Below are 14223 nucleotides of genomic sequence, written 5' to 3' on the forward strand. Positions count from 1 at the left end.
ATGCATATGCAGTTTAGTGTCTGGCTTCTTTCGCTGAGAGTTAACGTTTTCCAGGTCCATCCGCTTTGTAGCAGGGGTCAGAGCTCATTTTTATGGCTGAGTAATATTCCATTGGGTGCACAGAGCACATTTTGATCATCCATTCTTTGATTGATATCTGGGTTGTTTCCACCTTTTGGCAATTGTAGGTAATGCTACCGTGGATATGTGTGGATATGTATTTGTTTGAGTCCCTGTTTTCAGTTCTTTGGGGTACATACCTAGGAGCCAGACACCTTACAGTGAGGCCCTCCCCGATCACCTTACATAAGATGACAGCCCCCTGACTCTTCACCCTCCTGTCCTGGCTTCAGACCTCTGACGACCACCGTGTAAAATCACATATATTCACCTATTCCCCTCCCTCGCTTTATGACTTCCTCTTCACCAGAGGTAAGGTCCTGCTGACTAGGGGTTGACAGGTTTTTTTCCTCCACTGTATCGCCAGGACTCAGGACACTACTGGACTTCTATCAGTGATCCATTGTCCCATTTATCTATTGTATAATTGTATATCTATTGTAAATCTGTTGTCACAATGATGTTGTGAAATGAACTCTTTCAAAACTTAGTGATTTCACACAACAGCCATTTACCAGCCTCCCGATCCTGCAGGTCAGGAATCGAGACTGGGCTCAGTTGGGGGGTTGTCATGCTGGAAGCTGGGGGTGGGGGGCATGAAACAAGAACACAAATAACTACAAAACGAAGAGAAGAGTGTCCCAAAAGAAGAGGGGAGGCCTCCACTTGTGGGGCAGGATGTGGGGATTTCAGGGGACGGCAAAGGCCAAGGGCACGTGAGAGCTGGGCTGCCTGGGGCCTCAAGCAGCCCAAGTGGCTGGATTGGGTAAAGTGAGGAAGAGAGGCTGGGGCTCGAATGTCAAACAAAAGAAGCCAAGGAACAGCAGCGGAGAGGAATGTGAAGACAGGCTGGGCACGTGGCCTCGCCCAGGGGTCCCCCACAGCCTCCAGAGGTCCCTGCAAGCCAGAGACCAACATTCGTGTCATAACTTCAGAAAGGCATGGGGGAGGTGTGGAGAGCTATGTGGCTGAGCTGGTAGTCGGTGGGGGGGGGGGATCCGCTCTGAGCCTGCCTTCCCACCATCACGCAAGCAGAGGAGAGAGGACAGGGCAGGGCAGGGTCAGGGAGCCTTGAGCGCCCCTGTGCGCGGGGCAGCTGCGTGGCCCGGGTCCTTCTAAGCACCAGGGCACAAGGCGGACTGTGACAGAGTCTGCCCCTGCGAAGAGAAGCTCGGGAGGAGGAAGGAGCCCACGTCCCTCAAAACCAGGAAGGACGTGATCTGGCCGGTGGACACTGTGCCATTCTTACAGTGAATAACTTGGGGGATGACCTGGCATTTAACTGCTGGTGGGTCTCCCAGGATTGTTTCTGCGAGCGAGTTCTCAGGGGTCTGATGTCCTGGGTGACCTGAAGGAGCAGCCACTGGCCCGCCAGGCCGAGGCCCGCATGGACGGGGGGCCCGGTAGTGGTGGGCATGGGGTGACAGCCCCGCCCGCATCATGCCTGCCCAGAGCTCCAGGGAATCCAGAGAGCAAGGCTGAAAATCTGCGCTCGAGAAGGATGGTCTGCATCTCAGAAGCAGAGACTGTCTTAAGCCCGGCGGCGTGACGCCTCACATGATCTGGCCATGACTGTGGTGTCCTGGTTGTGCTCACGGCTCACCGGGCCCTGGGCTGCAGAGCTCACAGGACGGCTGAGGGCAGGCAGCTACAGCTCCAGGGGCCCAGCTAGAGATGCCAGGCAGCGGACCAGCACACCTGTCCTGGGGCAGAATGGAGGAGGGGGAAAGGAGCCCCCTGCTGTCCCAGGTAAGCCAGTGCCCGGTGCCCTCCACCCCCACCCCCACCCCCCGCCCCGTTTGGGACTGTCTTCTCCACCCCCGAACGCCCTGGGCCGGGGTGAGGGGGGGACCTCCGGCCCGTTCTCACCCACCCTGGCCCCAGGCCCCACCCTGAGCCTTTCTGTGTGCTGGGGCTAGCCAGTAGATGGACACCCACCAGGAGCTAAGATTGCGGTGGGGGTTTCACTAATCAGGTGCTTTATCCTCACCCAGCACTTTGCCCAACTCGGGAATGTTTCCTATCCTTGCCCTTGTGCTTGACGTGGTGTGCGGTGTACCCGCGCTCCGAGAAAAGCACACACCCAGGGGACGCGCTCCCGGGGGCCTTCAGCGCCTCCCTCGCGCCCTGCCCATCCGCCTCCACCTGCGACCTCTGGGCCTTCTTACCGCCCCATTTGCCCCTTCCCCACGGCTGCCTGTGGCTCCAGAAGCAAGACCGCGAGCTCTGGCTCCCGACACCCCTCCAGGCGGGCTGCGAAGCTGCAGGATAACTTCCCGGCCCCCGCGCACGGCCTCAGGCAGCCCCAGGCGCCCCAGCCTGGCACCCAGCAGCCTGGCCTTTTGCTTCTACTGACTGTTGGGGTCTGGGGGGGCTGATAAATACCCCTTTCCTCTCCTGCAAGTTCACAGTGGATGAGGTTTCAATGCAGGGTCAGATGTGGGGAGTGGAGGACAGCTTCTTCCTGGGAAACTAACTGGTTTGGAAGGGAGGCCCTGCCTAGGTGTGGGGCCACAGCTTCCGAATTCTCCTCCCAGATTTCAAGGCAGGCCGCCCCTCTCCTCCCTGCAGGGAGAGAACGGAAGTTTCTCCCACACCTGCCTGCCGGTGGAGAGCGTTGGGGGTGGGGGGCAAGCAGATCTGAAATGGAGATTGTCGGTTAAGGGACGAAGTGGGACGGAGTCAGCAGCTTCTCCAAACCTCACGATCAATGAGCCACGCCTCTGTGGGAGAACCGGGGGCGGGAGATGGGTCAGCACTTCTTTACTTTCCACACTTGCTACGACCAGTGCCCCAGAGCATGGCTGAGCATCCCGCTGGAGGGCAAGGCAGGGCCCCGGCCTCCCACAGAGCCCTGGTCTCCTCCCTGCTCTGGGAGGCTGGCTGGCCCAGCACCGTGTCTGCGCTCAGAGTGGGGCGGACTGCGCAGGTCCTGGGACAGTGGGGCTGGGCTGAGGCGGGGAAGCAGAAAGGGCAGCCCCCTGGGCCAGCCCTTCTGCCTGGAGTGCCTGCACCTCCTGGGCTGGGTGGGGAAGCCCCTCTCTGGACTGTGTGTCCAGCCCAACCCACACAGATGCTGTTCCGGCCACCTGCCACGTGCCTCTGCTGCGGGACCACATCCTCCATCTCACAGAGGGGATCAGGGACAGGCGTGTGTTCGTGCCACGCCGGTCTCCCAGTATTGCCCCGCTTACTCTCCACTGTGAACTGGCAGGGTGCAGCAGTCCCTCCGTTTCGCAGGAGACAGGCCCTTCCTGTCCCCCTGCTGCCTGGCCGGGCGACAAGCCTGGAGGCCGCCATGGTCCTCCCCAGCCATCTCTGGTCCCCGAGCCTCCTCTATCCACTATCCAGTCTCTTCCCCTGGCCACGAGGAGGTGACCTCCCCGTTGATTATCACGTCCTGCTGGTGAGGTCTCCCTGTGTGTTCCTCTTCCTCCACAGGGCGCCGGGTGCCAGGAGGAGCCCCTCCCCAGGAGCAGCCCACTCACTTCAAGACACCCTAGGCCGGCACCCCGAGAGGACCAGGTCTGGAGGGCAGGCCCTGGGGGAGACCCGGCCCCCTCTCTCCCCTTGGGAAGCAGCTGCCTGAAGTACCTGACCTTCCTGTTCAACTTCCTCTTCTCTCTGCTTGGTCTGCTGGCCCTGGCCATTGGGCTCTGGGGCTTGGCTGTCAAAGGGTCTCTGGGGAGTAGCGGGGGGGCAGCCCTGCCCGAAGACCCCTTGCTGGGACTGACACTGGGGGGGCTGGTGGTCAGTGCAGTGAGCCTGGCAGGCTGCCTGGGTGCCCTCTGCGAGAATGCTTGCCTGCTGCACTGCTTCTCTGGGGGTCTCATCGCCTTCCTGGCGCTGGAGGCTGTGGTGGGTGCCCTGCTTGTGGCCTTCTGGGGCCCGCTGCAGGATGGCCTGGAGCCCACCCTGCGTGCGGCCATCACCCACTATCAGGATGACCCGGACCTGCGCTTCTTCATTGACCAGGTCCAGCTGGGGCTGCAGTGCTGTGGGGTGTCCTCCTATCGGGACTGGACGTGGAACCTGTGAGTCCTGTAGCCCACGGGGAAGGGGGGAGTCCCCAGTGGTCAGCAGACCGGACTGCATGTGCACTCACATGGATGCACTCACTCGCACACATGCTCACTTGTACGCACACACGAGTGTGTACACACATGCCTGTGCACACACGTGGGCCCCCGAGTGTTTCTGCTCCCCCCAACCAGGACCAGGTGGACAGGGATCTTAGTGGAGAAGCTGAGCCAGCAGACTTAGAAAGTCAGTTTGGCGAGCGTTTTTGGTAAGGTCATCATACAAGACGTCTCAATGTCAAATGCACTTCAGTTAAGTGGGGACATCATTCCGGACTCCACAGTTCTCCCTCCACAGCATGGGAATGTGTGCGTGTCTGTGTGTGCCCGGATGCACGTGTGCATGCTTGTCCGTGTATGTGTGTCTGCGTGTGTGCATGTCTATGTGTGTGTGCATGCATGTGCGTGTGCATGTTTGTCCGTGTATGTGTGTCTGCGTGTGTGCATGTCTGTGTGTCTGTGTGCGTGCATGTTTGTCCGTGTATGTATGTCTGCATGTGTGCGTGCATGTGTGTGTGCATGGTGGTGTGTGTGTGTGTCTGCGTGTGTGCATGTCTGTGTGTCTCTGTGTGCATGCATGTGCATGTGCATGGTGGTGTGTGTGTCTGTCTCTGCGTCTGCGTGTGTGCATGTCTGTGTGTCTGTGTGCATGCATGTGCGTGTGCATGCTTGTCTGTGTGTGTGCGTGTGTCTGTGTGTATGAGTGGTGTGTGTAAGCATTGTCTATTTAGGAACACTGGGCACTGTATCTTTTACATTCTGCTGGAGGACAACTGACCATGAGAGATGGAGTCATACAGAGACTTGAAAACCAGCCACTTGTGTCCAGCAGTCACTGAAACGTGACAAGCGTTCTAGAAGCATCCACACGGGTTTTCCCATTCGTGGGCTGTGAATTCGGATTGGTGGCAGCCCCCTGTGGTGTCACATGGTCACCCATCCTGCTGGCTTTTGAGTCCTTGCCTTAGTGAGGCCCACTCTTCTGGGGGATGAGGGCATGCCTGTGAGGGAGGGCAGGTGCAGGACCGTGGACCCCAGTCAAAGGTCAGGGACGCTTGGAGGCTGCCTGGAGCTGGGGGCTGTGAGGAGAGCCCCGTGGCTGCCGAGCGCTGCCCCTTAGCCTCCCGCACCGACCCGCTGACGGGCACGGCGACCTCTCCCAGGCTTCAGCTCATCTTCTCCCCTCCAGTTCTGCCTGCTCAGACCAACTCAGCAGCCCCTATCGGGCAAGGCTGTCTGATTCCCACCCCTCATCACGTGCTTGTCTCCTCTTCAACCGTCTCACCAAATATGTCCCTTCCTGCCAAGAGGCTTTGACATCTGCCTGCACGTGCAGAGGCCTCCGGGTGCCGGGATGAATCACAGGAAGCTGGTTATTGTGTGTGCACAAGTGCGTGTGCCTATGTACATGTGTGTCTGTGGGGCGTGGACGTTTGAAGGGCCGGTAAGAGACACCTGACTCAGTGCCGGGCCCCGAACAGCAGGCCCTGCCCTCCAGACCGATGCCCAGATGTACCCTTACAGGTACTTTAACTGCAGCTCCCCTGGGGTCCAGGCCTGCAGCCTTCCTGCCTCCTGCTGCATCAACCCCGGGGAAGATGGCGCGGCTGTCAACCACCCGTGTGGCTTCGGAGCTCTGGGCCTGGATGAGGGTGCCGCTCAGAGACGGGTGCATCTGCAGGGCTGTGGCCCTCCACTCCGAGGGTGGCTGCACAGGAATGTCCGGGCTGTGGGTGCCTGCACAATCGTGGCTGTGGTCGTCCAGGGGGTGGAGCTCCTGTTGGCCGCCCAGCTGGTGAGGGCCGTGGCTGTCCGCCAGGTGGGGGGTGGAGAGCCCCAGAACCGTGGGGACGGAAAGGTCCCCTGCCAAACTGGCCCAGGGCCGACAGCCCCGTAGGACACCCAGGGAAGGTGTCGGAGTAACCACGCTGGGTCTCAGGCACCCGGGCCTCCTCCACCTGCTGTACCTCCCACTCCACAGGGGCCCCTTTCCCTGAGGGCAGGGCATGCCCACCTCCTTCCCGGTTCTGTCAGGCCCTGCAAGGATGTGCCCCTGTACCACCGCCTGATTTCACTCTCTTTTGGAGACATTTGTTCTCCACCATGGAGCCCTTGCAAACACCGCGTGGCCTGTGTAAGCCACACCTCCTACGGGGGGATGCCAGGCAAAGCTACCTGGCCGGTGCGGAGAGTACGGGGCTCTGAGGACTGGATGAAATCCTGCTGGCAAGCCCCCAACTCCAACTCCCACCCCTGACTGTCACCTCCAACCACCTCTGATGCTTGCCCCCAACCCCCATTCTGACCCCGCCTCTGAGGCCTACCCCAGTGGCCCCACTCCGTTACCACCGCCTGGCCCCTTCCCGTCCATTGTGGTGGCCGAGGGTGAGGCCCAGGCGGGAATAAATTTTACTGAGCTGTTATCATTCATATGGTAAATGGCACCCGTCTCAAGTGGGCAGCGTGAGGAACTCGTCCCTCTGTAAACCCCTGCAGACCCACGGCCAGGTCAGGAGCCAGCCGCGGCAGGCTGCTTCGCCTCCTCCCTGTGGGCACCCCGACCGGCCTTCCTCACCTTCGGTTACATGGCTTTTTCTGGCTTTCACATGAATGGGACCCCAGAGGGCCCTTCCCAAGAGTCACCATCTGGTCCCTGCTGTGTGAAGAGGCCCCACAGACGCACCTGGTCCAGGTGGACACACACTGGGTGGGCTCCCGGATGGCGCCTGCTGCTAGGGACAGTTTCACCAGGCCCTGTGTGCACAGGTGCGCCCGATCCCCCCAGGTGCGGCATCAGGCGTGGAACCCTAGGTCACCGGGTGGGCGCCTGGCCAGAGGTACTGGACAGCTAAGGACAGACTGGCTGGGCCACTAAGCGAATTCCCCGATCTCTCTGCGCCTGTTTCCTCACCTGTGAGGCAGGGTTGAGGGCTCCCTCCTCCTCGCATGAGCTGTTGCAGGGCCTCGTCCGCCTCCTTCGGGAGGCCTGCTCCAGGGGCTGGGCATGCACGCGACTGCCTCCCAGCGTAGCCGGCCTTACCGCATGGACCCCCGGCCACCACAGGCCCAGATGCAGCGTTTAGTGGGTTTCTTTCCCTCTCAGCCTGGCCAGGCCCCTGCTGCGCCCACCAGCCTGCCCCTTCATCCCTACGCTCCTGCTGGAGACCCACACGGTCGGGCCCTGCCCCCACCCACAACACAACCCACTCCAGCTGAGCGCTCCGGGGCGTGCGAAGTTTATTTTGAAACAGGGACAGCAAGCTGGGCCATGTTGGAAAGGATGTTTCCTGCCGGTGATGGGTTTGGAGGGGTGTTGGTCGGATGCCACCAGGACTCCCCCACCGCCCCGCTCCAACCCAAGGGCAGCAGCTGGGAAGGGCTAGCGAGGGGAGCTTGGTCTCACCACCACACAGCAGGACGGGAGCGGGCTGTGAGGACATTCCTGGGACACCCTGCCCTGGCTTTCCAGCCCTGAGAAAAGGTCTGGGGGCCAGTGTTTCGGAAGCTAAGCAGGGCCTGACTGGCCCCGGGGTGTCCTACAGGGAGCTGGTGGGCTTCTGGTAACTGGCATCTGGGGGCCTGAGGTCGCCACCCTGCAAGGGTCTCCAGACACAAACTGGGCAACCTGGACACCCTCAGGGGGGCCGGCCTCCTCGCAGGAATCCTGAGCAGGGGTGGCAGTGGGCAGCAGGGGGTACGGCCCTGAGGCTCTGGGTCAGGCTCTGGCACTAGATGATGCCATACTGGGCCAGTTCGTGCAGCTCCAGGTGGTTGAAGGCCTCCCATGGGCAGATCACCGTGATGTCTGCGGGAGAAGGAACAGTGGCACCAGGAGGCTCATGGCCCCAGGGGTCACCACCACCCCCTCCACGCCCTGTTGTCCACACCCCGAGTGGTGAGAGCAGAAGTCCTGGGTGGGGAGTCCTTCCCCCAGGGCACGCCAGCTTGAGGGTGTTGAGTGGGAGAGGACAGGTGCAGCCGGGAGGAGCGGGGGGGCAGCAGGGCCTCCTTGTTGCTTTCCAGCCCCCCCCCAGGTACCCGGTGAACCCACTGAATGGGAGCAGCCCCACCTCCGTGAGGCCTAAGCCTTGACGTTGGGGCAGAGGAGGAAGGACGGGCTCGAGGCAGTGCTCTAGATACGCTTCGGCTGGGGAAGCGGAGTAAGGACGGGACGCAGGCGCGTGGACAGGCGGGAGAGTGGGGGGCACCTGGGAAGACCCGGGCAGCCATCATACCTGTTCCCAGGCCTTCCATTCCGGGGATGTCGTCCCCAAACCTGCAGGACACAGTGGTCAGGGCCAGTGGCCGGGAAGAGGGCACTGGGGGTGCACGGGGGCATACGTGCCCTTGAGCGCCGGCCCCTGGGTCTGCCAGCGCGCCCTGGCCGTGAGTGTGCAAGGGACATACGCCGGCGGGTGGGCTGCGGCTGAGTCCCTGAGCGGCAGTGAGCGTGGCCTCCAGATCCATTTGGCAGTAACAGGTAGAGGGTGACAGGAGCCCCCGAGCCCTCCTGCCCCCCATGCTGAGGAAAGGGGGGCCCTTGGGAACGACCCCAGCCAGGGAAGGGTGGCCCAGCCCCCTGCTCTACAGTGTACTCCCCCCACACACACACTTCCCGTGTCGCCTGCAGCTGGCCCTCCACCAGCTCTGCTTACCCTTGGACGCCTTTCTTGGGGGGCTTGCTCTTGAACTGCCTGGTTTGCCGCTGCTTAAATTTGGGGGGCCCTTTTCTGGGAGTGACGGGCCCCCCCGTCACCCTGGTGGCTGACCGGATCTCGGCCTTGGGCGGCTCCAGGTTCATGGCCAGGATGGCAGAGACCCCCACAGCAACCTCTGGCTTCTAGACTCCCTCGCGCCGTGGGCTGGGGGCACACCAGGCTGGGGGGCTCCTGGTCAGCCCCCTTGCTTCCGCCCCCCTTGCAGGTCTCAACCCAGCAGAAGAGAGGAAGTCCTGAAACAGGAAACCCAGGAGGCCCTGAGCGTGACCGCAATGGCAGCCCCCCGCCATCTCCACGTGGGCCTGCACCTGGGGTCAGGCAGGGGGAATGAGAGTACCGGTGGCTCCCCTGGTGCACCCCCCTCGGCTGTCTCCCCTTCTGCGTGCCCCACCCCAATCCCCGGGGTAGGGACACTCAGCCTCATTCCTGGTGGCATGCCAGGCATCTGGCAGTGCCAACGAAGGGTGACAGAGAAGTGGGGGGCAGGGTGCCTTCTCAGGAGAAGTCCCGAGCTGAGCTGTGCAACCAGCCCCCTGCAGTTTCTTCCCTCTAATGGTAAATCCCCTGGCCACTCACTGTGCTTGGAGACTGCCCTGGGCGCATAGTGTCACCTGCTGGTGTCCCTGAACCCACTGCACAGGGTGACCTCCCCTCTGCCTCTCCCTGGATACCCTAAGCCCCATTGACCCTGCTCAAGGGCAACTCCGCTTCCCCTAAGCCTATTAGCACCAGAGGGGCAACTCTAATCCCTCAGGGCTGCCATGAGCCTAGAAGGTTCTGGGGCTAAGCACAGGACACAGACAGGAGCCCCTGGCACTAGATGCCCCAGGCCCCACCTCATGGGTTCCCTTTGCTGCTCTGGTCTTGTGGGCTACAGTGCCTGACTCCAGCCTTGGGCTACCACCAGCTGCTGGCTAGAGCATCAGGGCTGAGACCGGCTGGCGGGCAAGGCAGGCTGGGTGGTGGGGGTGGGCACCCAGTACCAGGTGCACCCCCCCCCATGGACCTTTCCTCCCTAACATTCATCCTCCATGCCAGAACCCGCACCAGCCAGGGAGGATGTACATGGGGCCCAGGGTGACCGGCACTGGTGGTCCCGGCAGCTCAGACCCCATTATGCCCACCCCTCACAGCCTAGATGGTGTAGGCCCAGCCAGACCCCTTCCCCAGTCCCAGGCCATGGGGCCCGGTGCACACAGCCCTGACCCGGACGGAACTCCCCCCGTCAGATGCTGGCCTCGTGGAAACCATGGTCCAGACTCTCCCAGCCGGCCCAGCCCCAGTCCAGTCTCTGGCTGATGACCACTCAAGTTAGCTGAGAGTGTATGGCCCAAGGTCCCCAGACCATCGCTGGCCTTGGGGACTGCCTGCAACCACCCTTTAATTTGGGGGAGCTGACAGGGACCGGCTGGGGAAATGCTCTGACTGGGGCAGTGGACAGACGCCTGCAGACCCAGCCGTCGGTGTGGCGGTGAAAAGCCCAACTCCCCACCCTCTGTGCAGACACTCAACTCTCTTGGGCAAACGGCTGGCAAGAAAGGCGACTGGGGGAAGGTCAGTACTCACCAAGCACTGGGCAGGTCTCAGGGGGCCGCGGGTTTGAGTGGCCAGGCTCCCCAGCAGGGTGCCGGCTGGGCATTTATCCTGCGCCTGGGTAAGCCGGTTAGGACCGTCCCCTGACACGACACTAATGAGATTGTCAGGGCCACTCAGGAGGGCGGCGGGAGGGCACCACCACTGAGGGTCAGGGAGACGAGAGAAGGGGCTCAGGGGCAGGCAAGGGCCTGGGGATGGGGTCGGGATGAAGATGGGATGCGCCAACACAAACCGCCGGACGGGCAAGACTCACTCCTGAAGCTGCTCGTCTTGGAAGCCAAGAAGAAACTGCACCGGCTGCCATCCTGGGTCTCCCCACTTTCAGTTCTCTGACCTCTAAAGGATCTGCCTTCACGGCCCCCAAAGTCCTGTGTAGTCTGGTCACTACCTACCTCTTTGAGCTCACCTTTTATCCCTCCACCTCGTTCTCCATGCTCCCAGCCCTTCCACCCCAGGACCTTTGCACCCACTGCTCTGTCTGTTGGTGTACTGTGCACCTCTCCTCGTTCCCTCAGCTCCCTCTTCCTGAAACGTCAGAGCTCTGCCCCAGGACCATTTCCTCAGGGCCACCCCTCGGGCTAGACCAGGATGCCTATCTCATAGGACTGCACGGCAGCTGGGACTTGTTCACGCTGATACATCGGATAATGCTCGTGGTAACCTGTCTTCCACGTTAGAGTGAGTGTGGCAGATGTTCCTACCGGACCCCAGTGCCAGACACATCACAGGTGGTCAACCGGCGCCTGAGAGACAAATGAATGAGCAGACAAGACCCACACCTGTGCGAGTCTCGGCGAGCCTGGTGCTGGGGCTGCACGGGCATCCTCGGCCGCCATGTGCTACGTGGAGGAGGAGTCCGCCTTGTTGCGAGGAGCTAGGCCAGCGGCTGCCCCTGGGCACAGGATTTCGCTGTGACTCTTGCATTCCACAGTAGGGCTAACTTGGTAGGATCCTTCGGATGTACGCATGTACGTGTACCCAGGTCCATACAGGAAACCCCTTATAAATCTGAATTTTGGAGAAAAATACGGAAAACCTCTACGTCTCTGAGATAAGCCACCCCTTCAGAGCCCCAGAGCCTGCCAAGCTGTGCTGCTGTGCTGTGCTGCTGTCCCTGGGGAAAATCTTTCTCTTTCTGGGACGTTTTTGAATCTGTATGAGGATACATTAAATGAGATGCTCTCTGAGATACAGCCTAATAGATATATGTCACCATAAACTGTTTCTGGAGGGCACACAGCTGTCCAGAAAGACAGCCTGAACCATGGGTGTCTAACCGGGCACTGTGTTTTGCTTCCATTCTCTGGCCCACACATCTCTATGGGATACATCAGCCTTCTGTTAAAGGCCCCTACCTGGAGAGGCCTGTTTATCAGCTCAAACCCCTCATGAATTTATGCTGCAATCTTAGTTTTTTTTTTTAAACGAGGAGAGATAAAACACACACAAGTTCCTTTAACCCCTGCCCCATCCAGGACACTGGTATCAGCGCTTGGAACCGTTGGGGGGGGGGGGAGATAAGATGGGACAATTTCCATGATGGGTGTGAGCAGGAGATGGGGATGGGCAACGAGGGCCCTAAGATAAAGTTCTTCCCGGGCTGAATGGTCCCGTGGCTAGTGCCGGGAGGCTGATTTCTAGGGCTAATGCTGGAGGCCTCTGAGTCCTTACACCCGGATCAACTGCCTCGATCATCATGTCTAAGTGGGTTGGAAGGACTGGAGGCTCAGGCCCCTGTGGGCTGATCCACAGCCTTCTACTGGTGAATGGGTATCTCCCCAAGGAGGCCTGCAGCTGGAAGAATGGGGCCCTTCCCAGGCTGCCTACAGGTGTTCATGCCTGCCAAGGACTTTGCCAATAGCAACTTCATGGGACCAGACGGTCCTCCCTCTGCCACCGAGAATAACCAGAGCTGACCTTGGGGCAGGACTTCTGGGGTGCTGGGACATGGAAGGGGACTCCTGGGGGCGTCGTCACGTGGATCGTCAAAAAAATGGAACTTACTTCACCCTTACAGGTTGGTGAAAGCTGCAGGCTCTCGATAAAAGTTCAATGGCAAGCTGCACCTGCTTTCTTTGACAACGTAATGTAAGCCCTACAGAGAAAAACACAGAAGCCTCTGTCTAATCACCATAGAGACTTATTTATTCTCAGATAAAGTCATTAAATAATTCCTTCTATTCCTGACTCCGGCCTCACGAAGGGCCACGGGTAAAGCTCCGTGCTGCTTCCTGAGAAGGAGCTGTCAGGCTGGAGCTGGTGTGGGTGTTGGGCAAGTCGGCTCAGCCTCCACTCCTCACTCGGAGCTGGATCTCCATCTTGAGGAAGGCCTTGAGGTTCTCGTCAGCCACGTGCTCCTCGAGGGCAGCCAGGGCCCTCTGACCACCGTCTCGGTAATGCCGCAGCAGTGCATCTGCATACTCCACCCACACACAGTTGGGACAGCCACTCATGCAGCAGTTTGTGGGGGGCTGGAGCTCAGGCGGCGGGGGATACAGGGCTTCTGGGGGGCCCCTGCCAGGCAAGGACGACTTGGGCTGCCCTGTGCCATCTGCACCTGATTGAGAGCCCTCCTCTACATGGTCCTTCCCAAAATCTCTGTGGCCTTCACGGACTTGGACCCAGGCATGCGGCCTGTAAAGAACGCTGCCGCCTCCAGGAAGCCTTTGGCACCTGTCCCAGCTGGAGGGTCCACGTGGCCCCTAAGAAGACAGATGCTGGTAAGGCCTTGCCAGCCCCCAGCTCCAGGGAAATTTCAGCCTCCTGTCCCTGGCAGGGGGCTCCAGGTGCTTCTCCGCTTCCTCATCTCCCAGGAGACCTTAGACAAGTTACTCCATCTGTACACTCGGTTTCCCCTCTGTAAAGTGGACGTAAGGGCTGGAGAAATGGGTTCAGGGACAGGCACTGGGTGCACACTCCAGCAGATGGTGGGGTGGGGTGTACTCTGGAACCCCACCTCCTCGGGCAGGAATGGGTGCGGGGTGGAAGCTTGCGGGCTGGGGCCACACAGCTGCTTCTCCCGCTCCAACCAGTGCAGCCGAGCGCCCCTCTGACTATGCTGATACCCCCTCGGCAGTATCCCCTGCGCGCCGGCTGTGTGCAACCCCCTGGGGAAGCCGCAGTGAACAACGAGCTCGTGCTCCTCGCAGGAGTTAGCAGAATGAGTAAGTAAGGTCAGGGCGGTGGCAGTCAGTGTGGAAGGCCCCGGAGACCCTGGAGCAGGACACAGGACCCCGGGGCCGGCGCCGCAGAAGGGAGGGAAGGCTGCCCGCTGTGCCTGGTGGCGGGGGGGGGGGGGGGGGGCTGCCCTCGGGACCTTTGCGGGATGACCTGGGAGGAAGACAGCGATGAAGGGGCTATGCAAGGGATACTGCCGAACCGGCCGGCCCAGCGCAGGGCTGCCCCTCCCGCGGAGCCGCGGCCAAGGCAGGAACGACAGCAGGCGGCGCGGCCGGGCGTCTCCGGTCCCTGCCGGGCCCCCGCCTCCCGAACGCGCCGCGCCCCGGCCCCCGCCCCGGCTCCGGTCCCGCTGATACTTGCCGGACCGCAGGCAGCGGCGGCCACCGTGCGGCCTCCCCCAACCAAGCTCCGGAGCAGCATCACCCGCGGCCCGGCCGCGCACGCGCGCCGCAGCGCCCCGGGCCCCGCCGCGCACGCGCGCCGCAGCCCCCCCGGGCCCCGCCGCGCACGCGCGCCGCAGCCCCGGGCCC

The 14223-nt window shown here is 61.3% G+C and overlaps 3 protein-coding genes across 3 annotated transcripts; 1 reads left to right on the top strand and 2 right to left on the bottom strand.

Annotated features, from left to right (window-relative positions):
* The first annotated feature begins 1833 nt into the window (after positions 1 to 1833).
* Positions 1834 to 6196, top strand: TSPAN10 (tetraspanin 10). The gene is given in 4 exon segments (XM_027626448.1): positions 1834 to 1869; positions 3562 to 4154; positions 5724 to 6030; positions 6032 to 6196. Coding segments are annotated over 4 exon segments (1101 nt in total).
* Positions 6197 to 7430: 1234 nt separating this feature from the next.
* On the bottom strand, positions 7431 to 12608 carry PDE6G (phosphodiesterase 6G). Its single transcript, XM_027567613.1, has 5 exons — positions 12518 to 12608; positions 11293 to 11521; positions 8855 to 9150; positions 8435 to 8475; positions 7431 to 8004 (listed from the first exon to the last, which is right to left on the bottom strand). Exons 3-5 carry the CDS (start codon positions 8998 to 9000, stop codon positions 7928 to 7930), a joined length of 264 nt encoding a protein of 87 aa, XP_027423414.1. The 5' UTR covers positions 9001 to 9150; positions 11293 to 11521; positions 12518 to 12608; the 3' UTR covers positions 7431 to 7927.
* A 34-nt stretch (positions 12609 to 12642) lies between these two features.
* On the bottom strand, positions 12643 to 14181 carry OXLD1 (oxidoreductase like domain containing 1). The gene is made up of 2 exons (XM_027626396.1): positions 14054 to 14181; positions 12643 to 13215 (listed from the first exon to the last, which is right to left on the bottom strand). The coding sequence occupies exons 1-2, from the start codon at positions 14111 to 14113 to the stop codon at positions 12796 to 12798; spliced, it is 480 nt and encodes a 159-aa protein (XP_027482197.1). The 5' UTR covers positions 14114 to 14181; the 3' UTR covers positions 12643 to 12795.
* Between the last annotated feature and the right edge of the window lie 42 nt (positions 14182 to 14223).

Source organism: Zalophus californianus, chromosome 16, assembly GCF_009762305.2.
Source record: "Zalophus californianus isolate mZalCal1 chromosome 16, mZalCal1.pri.v2, whole genome shotgun sequence".
NCBI lineage: Eukaryota > Metazoa > Chordata > Mammalia > Carnivora > Otariidae > Zalophus > Zalophus californianus.